The sequence below is a fragment of the Rhipicephalus microplus genome, chromosome X (assembly GCF_043290135.1).
Source record: "Rhipicephalus microplus isolate Deutch F79 chromosome X, USDA_Rmic, whole genome shotgun sequence".
NCBI lineage: Eukaryota > Metazoa > Arthropoda > Arachnida > Ixodida > Ixodidae > Rhipicephalus > Rhipicephalus microplus.
Genome location: NC_134710.1, coordinates 475,587,859 through 475,604,375, shown reverse-complemented (window position 1 = coordinate 475,604,375; position 16,517 = coordinate 475,587,859). Strand labels below are relative to the sequence as shown.

The following is a 16,517-nucleotide window of genomic DNA, read 5'->3' as shown; positions in this document are numbered from 1 at the left end:
AAGTTTTAAAATTTTGTGTTGCATATGAACATAACTTGTTGTTGTCTTTGAGGTCTGAAATTCGAAAGAATTGCGCAAACCTGAGAGGCTTAGCACATTTACAGCCGAAAATTTTGTAGCGTCCGATGCGGAGTTCTGAACACTGGCACATCCCCCGACCGCGAACAAATTACGGACTCCAAATGCTAAAGCACTCTGTTCCCCATATACTAAATAAGTTCAAGCTCACAGAACAGCAATTGCGTCTCCTTTCAAGTAGTGATATATTAAACCTGTTTGTATAAGGAGCTATAAACCCAGAAAAATTACACCCAGTACTTGTAAATGCATGAAATTTTAAGTGTACCCCTTTCTGTTATAGCGTCTTATTTTGGTTGCCTTTTTTCCCAAAAATTGTTTGTCTGTAAACACCCAAGTGTGCATCTATTCTGTACTTCATAAACAACCACTAGAATGTTATTTTCTTTTCTTTTTTCTTTCAATCATACGTGAGCACTGTATGGAGTTTGGTGTGCCATTGTTTCTGTTGCCTGTACAAATGGGAGGTGGGGCTAGTCAAGCTGCTATAGCGCAGCTTTTTTCCTACTTTCCATGCCACAATTGTTTCTTGTTTGTGTAAATCACGGTGTATCGTTGTGGTGAAATAAATTTCAACTTTCAGCTTTCAACTTTCAACATTACCAATACCAATTTTACAGAGTACGCTTACTTCTGTTGTCATCGAAAGCATTGTGGCCATTTAGTATACGCATCCTCTTCACCTGTACATTATCATCATTATCATGTGTGGCTAATGCATCGTCATCGTTGTCGCGTAGCATCATCATGGTTGATTCATCGTAGCTGTCGGCTGCCAGTTCCTCGGGCATAATAAAGGTCATCCAAACCGAGACTTCATAGTATGTTGACATTTGGCAGCATGTGCCCATAAATGAGAGAGATTTTGAAGTTGTCACCGTTTCCACTCGAAAATACTAAATCGAGGTGGTTCTGGAAAAGAATACGTCATCTTTCAAAGCATAATCGCATACTGAGTTCGAAACCCGCCTTTTGCCGTTCTTTATGTTTTCCCATTTGCACTTCTCGCTTTGTTCTCAGAAATATCGTTAATCCAATTGCCAAACAAAAAGAAGAAAAACAACCCCTTAATCACTGAACAAGCGGCAACAAGTGCGGCTCCAAACTTCACGTGTTTCCTCCCAGATTACACTGCACAGTAGGCACCTTGACGAAGCGAAGGGATAGGCCTCGAATCGGAAGTGCCATAGTAGACGACGCGCCGTTTCGCTATCTATACACCGGGAAATACATATAGCTGAACAAAAACAAGACTTATTGCATGCACCTAATGACGAAATGCTAAATAAATATGCCCCCCCCCCCCAGAGGCAAACTGTCCTTTCTTCTTCAATATCAAGAGGAAAGGGAACATGTTCGTATTCCTTCACTCGTCCTCCACGAAAAAAAAAGATATGTTTTTGAGCTGTTAACTTGGGACATCTCGACTCGTGATATATTGATCTTGCATTCGACCTTTATGTGCGCGTCATGCTTTTAGTCTTGTTTTCTTTTCAGCTATATTTCCCGGTGTAATAAACTTTCACACATTCATCAGCGCTTCTGTTGGGTGGTCATTCTTTCTTCTTCCCTTTTTCGCAGTTTGCCCCTCAGTATCACGTGTCGCACTAGCCCACTAGAAATTAAAGGAACACACACCAATTAGCCCGCACGTTTCAGCTTATCTTTTGTTAACTATCTGGTGACTAGGCCTATCGAGCCTTGCTCTGGCGATATTTTGATATTGTCACGGGGTTGTAACACGCGCGAAGCGAGCAGACTGGATGTTCGGGTTAAACCGTCTAATGGGCTGACCTTGTAGCCACGTAAAAGGAAAGCCAGATTAGAGCAAGACAGTTGTACTGATAGCGGCGAACGGAGTGTTGGCCGTCCCATCAACTCACAAGCGGCAAAGCGTGGCGGCATTTATACAAGTGTTGTCGAATATTCCAGCCTTTATCACTGCTCCTCGCGCAAGCTCTGGAATAATCACGAGTGCTCACATCTTGGGGCCAATCTTAATATAACGATCTACAATGATCTCGAACCTTCTCAAACAACGAGGTTTGTGTTGAGCATTCCTGACCCAGTCTTCTTGGGCGAAAGCCGAATGAAACAAAATTTATTGATACATTGATATGTGGGGTTTACCATCGCAAAACCACCATATGATTATAAGAGACGCCGTAGTGGAGGGCTCCAGAAACTTCGACCACCTGGGGCTCATTAACGTGCACCCGAATCTGAGCACACGGGTTTACAGCATTTTCTCTTCTATTGAAACCTCAGGCACCGCAGCCGGGAATAGATTCCGCGACCTGCAATCAAATAAAGGTGAAAATAAAGAAATGGCATGGCTATATTTAGTGATTTCAGAAAAAACTTTCAACACTTAGTTGGCGCCGTAGTTATATAAGCCAAATTATACGACCAGTAGTCATTTAGTTTTTGTAGAAAACTAGTTTTAAATATTGGCAGCCCATTCTCGAATCACTTATAGACGCGGCCCACCCTTTATATTTGACGTAAGTGCCTATACTCTCTTTCTAAAACCCTGCCTTGACCAGCAAACTGACGTAGCGCCCTTTCTTCTACTAGGCGGTGGTGACACCTTCACAGTTCAGTTTCTTCAGCTTCATACAGCGTGTTATGCGTCGTTGACGTCGGGTGCACGATATTGAGCAACGAAGAGATCGATTCGGGGCACGTCAGATGCTTCACGTACCGGCGCGTCGAAATCAAAAGGCGACCCTTCCGCACTCAGATAGTCCGCAATCATCGCTGAACTAGCCCCTTGTAAGCTCAGACGAGCTGGCAGAACTTCATTCTCGGTAGGATGACATCGCCAACTTTGTTTTCACGTGTCATGAGAGGCACATTTGCTATGTTTACTCCAATTCTTGCTCCGTGGTTTACACCATCGCCAGCCATGGCGGTGTGTAGCGCATTTCTTGACGTCATCGAATACGGATTTCGAAACGTCTTCCGATACCCACAACGAAGGACGGAGCAGCTCTTTGTTAAGGTTTCTGTTTTGACTCATCTTTCATTGGTAATCAAAGTACCTCGCCATGATCAACCATTATTTTCCATACTTAATTTCATGGAAGCGCTTTCCTGCGCATGGCCGCTCATCGACGCCCACTTATCCTCCTCGCCGATGCGAGGAAACAATGTGGTCATTGAGGGCGTTTTCGAAGTGAATGGTAGATGCGCTGTTTGATGTTTCGGTTTAGCCTGCTAGATTAGCTAGGTTTCATCCCACCGCAGTGTTTACCGGTAGCCGTCTTTTAGAAATTTCAAAATGGCTATCGACTAATTGCAGGTATAGAACTAGAACTCGTTTATTTGACTCCACCGCTTGTTCACACTGCTTAAAAAGCAAATCGTGTAAATTTCTTCAATTACTGACGTAAATAATGTTCACACGCATCTGCAGATTCCGTTTGCCACAGTAAAGGGAACGCCACAGGTAGCACGCAGATACCGTCTTTCTGCAACTTTTTTATAATACTGCACAGATTACTTAAACAGCTTGCATATTTCAATACAATCATCGCAATAAATAAATAGCAATAGTTGGCACCTGTGCTGTCTTCCATCACGTATTCTTCTCTATTATAGTAAAATCCAACATGTGGTGTATTCACAAACTCACCCAGCAATAGGTTCTTAATAATGGGTTCATTTATATAGTGACTGCTACGCCCATTGTCTAAATCATCTACTCTGTCATGATGTAACGCAGCTCTAGCATTTTGCATTGTTGTCATGAGGTATATAAACGCAAGTCAAATAGATAGTCAACTGCAGGGTACATAACGAGTGAAATCTATTCAAAGTGAAAAGTTCCACCAATCAATTTCTCAAAACCAAGGCCTACTAATCTTTTGAAGAGAACATCGACCATGCTGGCTGACATGCAACGCCCACTGCAGCGTTGAACAGCACCGCACGCTTGCAATCTTCACCGTGCAGGGCATCGGGCAGGCTTTGCGCCGCCCCCGCTGCTCTCAGTTGACTAGGCCACCACGTGCACCTCCTCCTCGTGTGCACGCCAATGGTGCAGTGAGCACGAACATGAGGACGCCCGGTTAAATGTTTCTCTATTTCGTGCTGCACTGAGTTAATGTCCGCGCTTTCACTGGTATTACCAGCGCCACAGTCCAGGTGGCAGCGCCGCCTCACACAGTCCCTTCAGATGGGTCGATCGCCCGTGGCAACCGTTGCGCTGACGGGAACCATGGAGCCCGGCAGTTTTGTTTTCGGTCGTCCCGTCTACGAACTATGCGATCAACACACATTCTCGAGAGGCCTTGCTTCCCACGAACCAACTGTTCGTGCTCGGCTTTCGCTGTGAATCGCTGTCAGTCATTGCCCAACGTCATGCCTGCAACGTGATATGCGCAGCACCTTTGGGATATGAAGACGGCGAACTACCGGTATTTATACCTTAATATGCAGTATAATTCATGTGCATGATCAATACTGAACACAACAAATCAAATCTAACCACCGTTGCGTCCTTTGGCCACGCAAACTGCTGAGCCATTCAGAGAGGATGGCCGTTATCGCAGGTGCTGTATTCTGTGCAGTCACTTACCTGCAATCATCATCAAATACTACTTTCTTTATAATTGTGGCATATACATTCTCCTTGGTGCGTTTCAGCTCTTCTCTAAGTGCACTAAATGACTGCCCCTGAAAAATATGTTTTTTTTTTTTACGCAAGCATACCTAGAATAGCTGCAGAATCAAGAATGGAACTAATAAGATCAAGCTTTCCTGAGAAACGTGCTTATGTCCCTGCAATTCCTTTTTATGTTATGACGAAATTGTTTACGGCGCACTGTGCCACCAGCCAGGTTCTTTCTTTAAGCGGACCGCATGAAATTAAACCTATGATATCAGTCCATAGCGCTCGACTACGTTTCTTCTGACTTCTGAGACATGTAGAACAGTGACAAAACTATAGAGCGCGCACTTTAGGATAAACATTAGAAAGACACACGAAGGGGAAATACCATTTTTTTGTTTGCATGGCTTTGTGAACCTGAATTGGTTAATGTGAGGCTGATAACATAAAGAAAAAATTCATGGAAGAAACGACGTAAGAGTTTCTGTATGCTTGCTTCCCCATAGTACTCAGTGTTGAAGCGTGCTTCGCAAGCAACTCCGCTAGCGACGGCAAGACGCTTCTTCTGGTGTAACTTCGGAGTCTTCATTTGAGTCAACGTTACGTACAGCCCAGATTTTTGTATACAACCACAAAGATTGCGCCGCTCCGTTTTTGTTGGATGTTTTATTGTTGCCCCTAAATACATTACGTCGCTACTTCACAGTCGTCTAACTTCAATTTGCAGATCGCCTGAAGCCTCTAGGATCAGCTACTCGGTTACTGTGTGCTCGTCGACGCCACCATGGACCTTGAAAAGAACAGCAATGACTCGTATTGCGCAAAAATAATTCTGTCTTACACACCTACACCCACCCCTCTAAAGGGCCAAGCACATTTCGACGATTTCTTGCGCTCATATTTTCACGTCTCCGGAACCAGATTCTACGTTTCCTGGCTGAAAACGCCGCGACTGTAACTGCGGATTACGATGGGTCAGGTCTGACTATAATATCTCGGTGCTCACCTATAAATTGCAAGAAGAGGGGAGAGGGGCAAGCCAAGGAAGTCATCGTGCTAAAATGGCGGTGTACCTGGACTGCCGTGTGGAAGACGTGGTTGTGTCGTCTGCATCCAAGACGCGACTGTCCTGTTACCGAGCAGGGGCCCTGTTCGCCTTGGCCTTTCGAGAAAGAGACTCGGGAGGTGTGCGATTGCTATCGGAAGACGGCGTACCGCTGCCCAGCGAACTGCCGCGAAAGCAGGGAGCCCAGGTAAGGCTCAGCACGTGGTCTCGTACTCACGTAACACGTCTCACAAGACCAGAGTTGGAGAAATTTCGCAATTGCTGCACCTTTCCTCATTCTGGACACGCATTAACGTAGGAAAAATACTTTAGGCACGATTGATTTGATGTCATGTCGCCCTGTAAACGATAATGCAAGGTGGAGGATGTAGGTCGATGATTCAACGTATGTTGGCGTTGTTTTCACGACGTGGCTTCACGCATCTTCAGCTTCTAAGTCACCCTGTAATGCCACGTTGCGCAAAAATGGCTTTGTTTACGTCACCTCAATGCGCCGCGTGGGGCGAATGCGGATACTATATAAACCACGTATAGGCGTTGCGATGGTCATGGTATTATTCACTCTTTAGGAGAGCTTAATTTTATGTCTGTCATAAAAATTACACACGACTGATAAATACACGGTCGACGCAAACGTCACAAAAGCCGGCCAATACGTGTACTATGCATGCTGAAGCAGAGCCCTTCTTTAGCCGTACAAGCGATATAGGTAAAGCAGATCGAAGACGATTTAAAAATACACAGTATACCACCGGAAATTTCTCTGGATAGATGCACACAATTGTAAGAACTCAGAACTGAGAGAAAGTGAGCTGGAAAGTGTAAAAAGCTGCAAATGGCTATCGTAAAACGCCACAGTGCACCCAATACGCATTTGATTAACTCCAAGGTGAGTCATAGTTACGTCAAGTTATTCGAAGTCGTACAGTAACGTCATGGTGGCCCGTGTTCTGTGCGACGTCAGTGCACGTACACCAGATGGTCGACATTGTAGTTGGAAAACACGCTTAGCCATATGACGTGAAATGCACGAGCGCGTTAAGTGAAAGGGCAGTTATCGGCGCCCCTTTCAGATGATTAGAGTGCAGGAGAGGGGGGTAGCCATCCTCATGCTTTTGGGTTCTATTGAGATATCTTACCTGTAACACGTATTTGTAAAACTTGGCGTTGCATAAGCAGCTTCTGAGTTTGAGAAACATCGCACTTCGCTCACAAATGCAGTCATGGTAAATGTATAACCACTTGCCGACAACACAGCTGTCTCTTCTGACAGAATATATAAGTACCAAGGAGCCATTTTTCAAGCAATCTTACTTAGAATGCGCACACTGAGTACATCGAAAAAAGCTCAGCAACATTAAAACAAGCACAGGTCAGCCTGAAAGATACCCTGTATATATCCAATACGCGCCCACTTTTGGAGTACGTCTATACCACTGGAGACCCTTTTACTAAAGTGAACATCGAAGCTATATAGCGTGTGCAGCTGAGAGCGAGCCGTTTCGCCACAGGTGATTATGACTTTCGTAAAAGATCTTTAGAAATCAGGAATAATTTAGGATAGCCCCTTCTTAAAGCTAAAATGGTTGGTTGGGCTTGTTGGTACCAAGTAGTGAAAAAGAAACGATGCGAAAAACGAGAGACCAGACAAATAAGTACACATACAGAATGTATGTGTATACTTCTTTGCCTGGTCTCTCGTTTTTCGCTTTTGGGACGTTAAACTCCACATATCAATCAATCAATCGTTTTTCGCGCTGTTTCTTTTTCACCCTTCGTGAAGACAGACGCAAGATCTTATATTTATCTCTGTTTCACAAAATATTTTATTTTTCAACGGGTATTCACAAAGAGAACTACATATTGAAGCCTACGTATAAATCTGCTCATACTGACCACCCACTAAAGGTGCGCGAGTTCACTGCAAGAATTAACGTTATCAAATAATCCTTTTTTTCATCATCAATATTGCTGGAACAAACTACCTCGAAAAATTGTATCCGTTTCTTCCTTCTTCCTTCGAGTGGTGTACGCTTTAATTTGCTTTTTTTACTTGTTTTGTTTTCTTCTCGCGATATATATATATATATATATATATATATATATATATATATATATATATATATATATATATATATATATATATATATATATATATATATAATGAGATCTAACATACGATAATGCCAAGGAAGGTATAGGGGAAGTTACTAGGCCAATTGTAATATAAATGAGAAGAAAGAAAAGTGGGTGAAAAGACAACTTGCCGTGAACAGGATCCGAGCCTGCGACCTTCGAATAACGCGTTCGATGCTCTACCACTGAGCTACCACGACAGCTATCCCCCCAGCCACTTTATTAGGTATCTATGTCAATTTAAACGTGGGAGTGTCAGTCAGCGCCACTAGTAGCCATGGCAGCGAGTGTGGCACACTCTTTATGAGCCTGTTTGGCGTCCGTAGCCCGTGAACTTATTACTAACTGGCAGCTGACCAATAGTCCCCCGTATACAACCTAAAGGCACCAAGCCTGCCAGTTCGAAGGTCGCAGGTTCGGATCCTGTCCACGGCAAGTTGTCTTTTCACCCACTTTTCTTTCTTCTTATTTACATTACAATTGGCCTAGTAACTTCCCTTCTACCTTCCTTGGCATTATCGTCTGTTAGATCTCATTAATACTGTGTAAAGCACAAAAAACGAGCCCTTAAGTATACACTTGTTTCCCTTATTGGTTAACGAGGGTCTCGTTCTGGCGGACTTAGTGCCTTTATGTTGGATACGGGGGACTATTGCTCAGCTGCCAGTTAGTAATAAGTCCGCGTGCTACGTGACGCCAAACAGGCTCATAAAGAGTGTGCCACACTCGCCACCATGGCTACTAGTGGCACTGACTGACACTCCCACGTTTAAATTGACATAGATACCCAATAATGTGGCCGGAGGGATAGCTGTCATGGTAGCTCAGTGGTAGAGCATCGAACGCGTTATTCGAAAGTCGCAGGTTCGGATCCTGTCCACGACGAGTTGTCTTTTCACCCACTTTATTTCTTTTCATTTACATTACAATTGGCCTAGTAACTTCCCCTATACCTTCCTTGGCATTATCGTCTGTTAGATCTGAATAATACTGTGTAAAACACAAAAAAAACGAGCCCTTAAGTATACACTTGTTTCCCTTATTGATTAACGAGGGTCTCGTACTGGCGACTTGGTGCCTTTAGGTTGTATACGGGAGACTATTCGTCAGCTGCCAGTTAGTAATAAGTTCACGTGCCACGTGACGCCAAACAGGCTCATAAAGGGTGTGCCACACTCGCCGCCATGGCTACTAGTGGCGCTGACTGACACTCCCACGTGTAAATTGACATAGATACCCAACAAAGTGGCTGGGGGGATAGCTGTCGTGGTAGCTCAGGGGTAGAGCATCGAACGCGTTATTCGAAGGTCGCAGGTTCGGATGCTGTCCACGGCAAGTTGTCTTTTCACCCACTTTTTATTCTTCTCATTTACATTACAATTGGCATAGTAAGTTTCCTATACTACTTGTTTCCCTTATATATATATATATATATATATATATATATATATATATATATATATATATATATATATATATATATATATATATATGTGTGTGTGTGTGTGTGTGTGTGTGTGTGTGTGTGTGTGTGTGTGTGTGTGTGTGTGTGTGTGTACGGAAAGAAGTGTATGCTTAAGGGCTCGCTTTTCCGTGTTGTACACAATATTAATGAGATCTAACAGACAATATTGGAAAGGAAAGTATAGGGGACGTTATTAGACCGAATTGTAATGTAAATGCGAAGAAAAAAAAGTTGGTCAAAACCTACTGTGGGCAGAAACTGAACCTGCGATCTTCGTCGAATAACGCGTTCGATGCTCTATCATTGAGCTAACACGGCGGCTATCCCCCCAGCTACTTCATTGGGTTTAATGAGAATTTAACTCCCACGTTTAATGGGAATTTAACGTGGGAGTATCAGTCAGCGCCACCAGTAGCCATGACGGCGAGTGTGGCACACTCTTTTTGGGCCTGTTTGGCGTCAGGTAGCACGTGAACTTATTATGAGCTGGCAGCTGACCAACAGTCCCTCATATGTATGTATGTATGTATGTATGTATGTATGTATGTATGTATGTATGTATGTATGTATGTATGTATGTATGTATGTATGTATGTATGTATGTATGTATGTATGTATGTATGTATGTATGTATGTATTTATGTATGTATGTATGTATGTATGTATGTATGTATGTATGTATGTATGTATGTATGTATGTATGTATGTGCGTGTATGTATGTAAAATATAAAAATATATGTGTGCGTGCGTTTATTATATTTACACATATTTTGCTGTGTATTTTTCCACACGTCAATGCTAATTACGGGTCACCCTTGCATGATTTGATACGTAGCTTTATTACTTTTATTTACAATGCATGGCGTGTTGCCATTCCGCATTTTTCTTTCTTTTTTTCTTTACTGCTCTGAAGTGTATTACTTTTTTGTATACGTATTTCAAATATGTATTTTATATGTTATGTCTCCTCGACACTAATGTTCCACGCGAACACTGTACGTATTGTACGTAAATAAATAGAATAAATAACGTTTATGAGTTGCCCAAGAAGTGGGTCATTGTCGGCAACAAGTGTGGATTGGGCGAGTTCGCTACGAGCAGTATCAGCGTCGAATGAAGTGCGATCGCTGGTAGACCACTGCGCCGCCGCCACCACCACTGCACATTGATTGCGGGACGTCGCCTTATTCCCTTCTTTTAACCCTAACGTGGAATGTCGACTTAGCATGCATCAAGTGACCGGGAGTGTTCTTCTTTGTGTGTCCATCTAATTCACTGTCCATTTCAACCACCACTGACTGGCCCGATGACGGCGAGCAACACGCCCCCTTTTTCCGGTTCTTCTCCTGCAACGTCATTTTCACGTCAAGAAGCCTCAGCAACTCTCAACAAAAATTAGAAGGAGGGAATGCGCTTCAACAATAGAAAACAAAACAAAAAGTTTGAGAGGGAGTGCGCCTAGCGTAACCCAACCTGCTATGAAGCCGGTATACTATCTTCACGGATCTATTTTGCAACACCCATCATGCTCCTGTTTAATTTGGTTCTTTTTGTTTAGGATGATAGGGTTTCTTGGGATATTTGAACGCAGAATATTTGGTCCGGTTATCTTTCTGTATCTCTTTTTATCGGTCTGTTCGTCACACGATTCAGCCACTCGGCTAAAGTGTAAGCACTTGCAGAATATCCACCTTTCTTGAACTGGTGGTTGTGTTCATACTTGTGAACATTGTCAATCAAAAAGCAAATATTACGCATATCTGAGGCACAACACCAATGCTTATTAGGTTGTGTGTTCTTTACTAGAAAACACCTAGATACGCAATTCTAAACACCATAGTCTTTCTTATGCTGCGTTGAAAATGCGACGCTATGCACGAAACCCGGGCTGTGTCGAAGACGTGAGGTTAGGCCCGAAAATCCCTCTGCCAACGATATGGTGTTGCCAGCGGGCAGTAAGTAGCCCAGTCTTCTGCACAAGCTTATGTTTCCCGATGGCACTGCCGGATGGCGTTCATATCTCACGCAGCACCTCCCCTGTTATATCAATGCTTCGCTGCCAGATGTACCGATTCAACATAGAGAAGGCGCGGTCTGAGAAAGGCAAAACATACTACTACCGCTAGAAGGCTATCGCCCTCCGACGACATTTATAGGAAAGCACACAGATGCGTGGCCAATGTTTCGCATGTGAACTCATTGGAAAAAATTCGCCCCGTATCTGCATGTTTCACTCTAAATGTCGCCGAAATACGATAGTCTTGCGTCTGGAGAGAGTGAACAAAACGTATCTTTGATGTTCTGCGCGAAAAAAATTGGTGAATTGTATTTTGGAGGGGCTGCGATAGAGTGTCTCGATCCGTGCAGCGAAGGCGAACGAGCGCATCAAGGCGCGTTAGTCACGAGCGCTATCTGGCAGTTATCTTCGAAAACGAAGGAAGGCGTGCGTGCCTGTCTCGGAGGCGATAAGATGTAGAACGCAAAGCGATGGGCAGGTGCCACCACCATGTCCTCTTAGCAAAGCGCATAGAGTTTCATACAATAATACCTAGAGGGGAATCTGGCGCTAGTGTCTACGTGGGCTTCCATAATTATGGGAAATACAGGCTTCGAATTCGCTTCAGATAGAATACCTTCTTGAGAGTCACGACGCTTCTTTTTCGAATGTAAAACAAAGTGATATGAACCTATGTTGAATTGAACCTCGCTTCACTTATTTGTACGCCATTTTTATTGCAAAATCATTTTGTGACCAAGGAGACGAAGTGAAACCTGGGCAAATTTAACTATCAGGGTATGCATTGCTCTGCCATAGCGCTCCAGATTCATCATCAAGAATTAATGAATTATTTTTTGCAACACTTGAAAACCAATATGCTTGTTTTCACCTCGAAAGCACGCTATCTCTATTTATGGAAATAACAGTGCAGTATTAAGTGAGAAACACTTCTCGTTTCGTCTTCTGCGATGCTAGGTGCCTGTGCCAGTAGTGTGCCCCCAACGCACATCTGATTTTATTGTGAAATCGAGTCGGCACAGCATGATGGTGCATCTACTTTGCTTTATCATCGTTTTGTAGTTGATTTAAAACGAGTTTAGGCAAGACGTTCTCGTAAAAATTATAAACTCGAGGCAATATCATGCACTCGCATGAGACGCTAATTCTCTGCGTAACGGTGATTAAACGACACTTCGCTTGAACTGTCAAACACGACTCGTAGAGCTCCAGCGTCACAGAAAATCAAGAGATCAAGTATTCTTCAGCCTCTTCGAACAACAATGGCACTGCTTCAGTGCATTTCACCGCACCCGACTACCCACGCAGCACGAAGAACAAAACTGAAACTGTAGAAAAATGTCTGTGGACATTTTGCTAGCAAACCCTATCCAATCCGAAGCCTGCACTTTCCATAATTCTCATGAAAGTTCACGGTCGCAGCGCGAGATTCCGCTATAGGTGTTATTGTATGAAACTCTATGGCAAAGCGTTGGAAACACTTTCCTTTTTAAGCATAGCGTTGCATTGTCAGCGCAGCGTGATAAACGCTACGGTCCTTAGAATTACTTAAATATGCTTTTTCTAGTATAAAGCCACACGTACAGAACTTTGACGTGTTGTTATGGTGCCTCAGATATGCGCAACGATTACCTTTTATTTGACAATTGCACGAGTATGAACGCTGAAACTTGAGCAATATTGATGGGTACTGCGGATAGTGTAGGCCGTTTTGGGTATGGCGGAATGACAAATGTGCAGACAGACAGACAGACAGACAGACAGACAGACAGACAGACAGACAGACAGACCAATGTTTTTGCATTGAACTACCCCAAGAAAGACTATCGTCTTTAAAAATGAGGAGCCCGCGCGCCTAGCATCCGCAAACCCACCTCCTCCGACGCCACTCCATCCTCGCGCTCTATGACCTGATCACTATTCCCAGCGTGCCCCTGATTCATCTTTTATGGCTGGGTAGTTATTCTCTGTGTGTCCGCTTAGTGGTTCATTCATTCATTCATTCATTCATTCATTCATTCATTCATTCATTCATTCATTCATTCATTCATTCATTCATTCATTAGAGGCCCCGCACAAGGGCATTACATAAGGGGTGGGATTATAAAAATAGAAAGTTTTTATGGTGAAAGAAATGCAGGCACTTCTTCCGTGAATTCAGATGAGCAGGTGATAGCAGCGATATCACAGGGAAGGCCGTTCCAATCTGCAAGTACACGAGGAAAAAGATAATAAAAATGTGATACGCACTTTGTGGCAAGCAGCATTTAATGAATGGCCGGTGCAATGTATGCTCCAAGGGTGATGTAGGGTACGAAGGGTAAAAAAGTCTGCGAAGTAATGATAAGCTGGAAACGCAACGTCTCCACACAAGGAATGGCAAATGTGTGGCTGCTGTTAATGATAGTACGCTGATGTCATATGAATATGTTGAGTGAATGAACCTTTCAGAGGAGTTTGATTGGATTGAATCTCCATGATGAGGTCAGTTTCATGTGGGAAACTGATAGAAGAAGGGTATGCGAGTTTAAGTCTGGTCAACGATGTGCATACGAAAGGTCTTACGGGGGGGGGGGGGGGGGGGGGGGGGTATTAGGTGATGTGTAAAAAATACTAGCTTTTTGTTGGTCACGCCTTATACTGACGAGTAGGTATTTGGATGGTTTGACTAATTCGATAGGTTTATCATGTATTGTATACGAGAAGATAAAAGGATTGTGATGACGGTTTATTGGCATGATCTAGCACTTCGAAGGGTTTAGTACATTATCCAGTAGTCACACCAGTTTTTAATATTGTTGAGGTCAGTTTGAAGCAAAATATGGTCATTTGTATTAGTCATAGTACAATGAAAACACACTCGTCAGCTAGTATGCGAACATTAGTTCTAAAGACACAAAGGGTTAGATCTGTTATATATTAAGAAAGGTGGGGGACTTAACACAGAACCCGGTGAAACGCCTGATGTTACTGGAAGTGATTCAGAAGAGTTATTGTTTATTTGCACGAATTGGAAGCGGTCAGTCAGAAATTGCTTGATTCCGCTTGAGCGTTAGGATGCATATGAAAACTGAGATGAGAAAATTTTAGCAGTAGTTGTTGATGAACTACCTTATGAAATAAATACCTTAGTGAAGTCTCGGAAAATATTATCAGTCTTTGTATTATTATCGAGGTTGAAATATAGATCATGAAGAATATAGCTAATTCAGTTTCACATGATATTCGTTTTCAAAACACATCTTGTGAAGAATCAAAAACGTTATTAGAGTAAAGAAAATCATATATGAGAAGTAATATGGCATGTTTATTCAGCTTGCAAAGGATGCTTGTTGGGGAAATTCGGCTGTAGTTTGGTGGTGATTCTGTATTACCTGACTTGTAGACAGGGACAACCTTCCCCACCTCCCATTGCGTTGGCAGGTCACCTGTGTTTAGAGAATGGAAAACCATCAAATTTACAAAGGAAGCAGAAAGAATTTTGGAATTTTTGAGCAGCTCTGTAGATTTTGTCAGAGTCCACAGATGATGACACTTTTATATCTTATCAATTTCCGCCCGACTTCGCTAACCAGCAAAATATGCAAGTTGCTCGAACACATCACCCTTAAACGTATCACTGTGTACGTCGAAGAAAATCATATTCTATCACCACTCCAGCATGGTTTCCGCGAAGTACTTTATACAGTTATCCAATTAACCGAATTAGAACACAAACTTTCACAAGCCTTCAACAATCAAAAACAAATAGATCTTATGCTGCTTGACTTCTCCAAAGCTTTTGATCAGGTGTCTCAAAAACTTTGCCATAAAAATCGAAGCAGTGTTAAGTAAAAGGCCAACGAGTGACTGGACCAGCGCCTATTTATCAAACCGAACGCAATTTGTTGAAATTATTGACCAAAAATCTGAAATATCTGAAGTCACGTTCGGCAAACATCAGGGCAGTGTCCTGGCTTCCATTTTATTCCTAATTTTTATAAATGATCCATCCGCATCTATTAAGACTAACATAGGACTTTTTGCCGATGATTATATTGTGTACAAGGAAAATAACTGTTCCAATGACCCCCTAGCCCTCGAAAGTGATCTAAAATCAGTGTTTCAATAGTGTGTGCAGTGGCAGATGTCATTAAATTTAGGCCAATCAGCTTTACTTAGAATAACCAGAAAAAATACATTCAATCTGTATTTTCCTACATAATCGCGAACACTCAGCTAACTCTAGCTAAAGAAAACAGGTATTTTGACCTAAACATATCTGAAGATTTAAAATGAGCGGCACACGGAGACCACGTAACGTCATCTCCAATAAAACGGCTTTTTTTTTTCCTGAAAAGGCGCCTACATTCGACACCGCTTGCAACGAAGCTACTTTCCTATTACACATTTGTCAGATCATACTTGAATACGCAAACGTCGACTAGTTATTATCGACAATAAACTTAATAATTAAATTAAAATGTGCAGAGGAAAGCAGTTAGGTTTATTTTCAAGAGAGAAAGATTGAATTTATTTAAACATATCCTGAGGAGGCTGAGAAAGGGCCATTCCACCCTTAATTCAACCTGGAGGTTCCGCCCAGGATGGCGCTGGCAGCCGAAGGCTTGTAGCGGTGTCCCGGGCCCTCTGGACCGCCTGTAGTTGCAGCTTGTATTGATTGCTCTTGAGGGCTTCCTGCCAAGCCTCTTGGGTATTCAGTTGTGCTGCGCTATGGGTAGGGCACAGCCAGAGCATGTGTTCGAATTTGAAATAGGGATGGTTGCAAAGGGAGCATGTGGGTGGTGTGTCGGGGTCGACTCTGTGTAAGGTGGATGGTGTTATGTACGTACGTGTTTTCAATCTTCTGAGAGTTAGAGCTTGTGCTTTGTTAAGTTTTGGGTGCAGTGCTGGGAAGGCACGTCTTTGTCCCCGGTAATGTGAAGTGATCTCGTGGTATGTGAGTGCTTTGTCCTAGCGGCAGCGATTCTCGTACCGCTCACTCATCGAGGGGTCGTTGTCCGGGGCGCGGCGTGTGAGCTCACGCGCCAGGCGGTTGACCTCTTCGTTGGGATTGCAGTGGTCGAGTCCCGGTAACTGTCCCATGTGGGCTGGGAACCAGGATACGTAGATTTGAGCTTTCTCTTCCTTAACAAGGGT

The 16,517-nt window shown here is 43.2% G+C and overlaps 1 protein-coding gene across 1 annotated transcript in view; it reads left to right on the top strand.

Annotated features, from left to right (window-relative positions):
- Positions 1 to 4,298: 4,298 nt before the first annotated feature.
- The window catches only part of rempA (intraflagellar transport protein rempA), a 95,109-nt gene continuing 82,890 nt past the window's right edge, over positions 4,299 to 16,517 (top strand). Inside the window, exons 1-2 of the mRNA XM_037414268.2 lie at positions 4,299 to 4,499; positions 5,421 to 5,946. Coding sequence (XP_037270165.1) covers positions 5,755 to 5,946 — 192 coding nt within the window. The 5' untranslated portion in view covers positions 4,299 to 4,499; positions 5,421 to 5,754. The remainder of the gene's footprint in view (positions 4,500 to 5,420; positions 5,947 to 16,517) is intronic.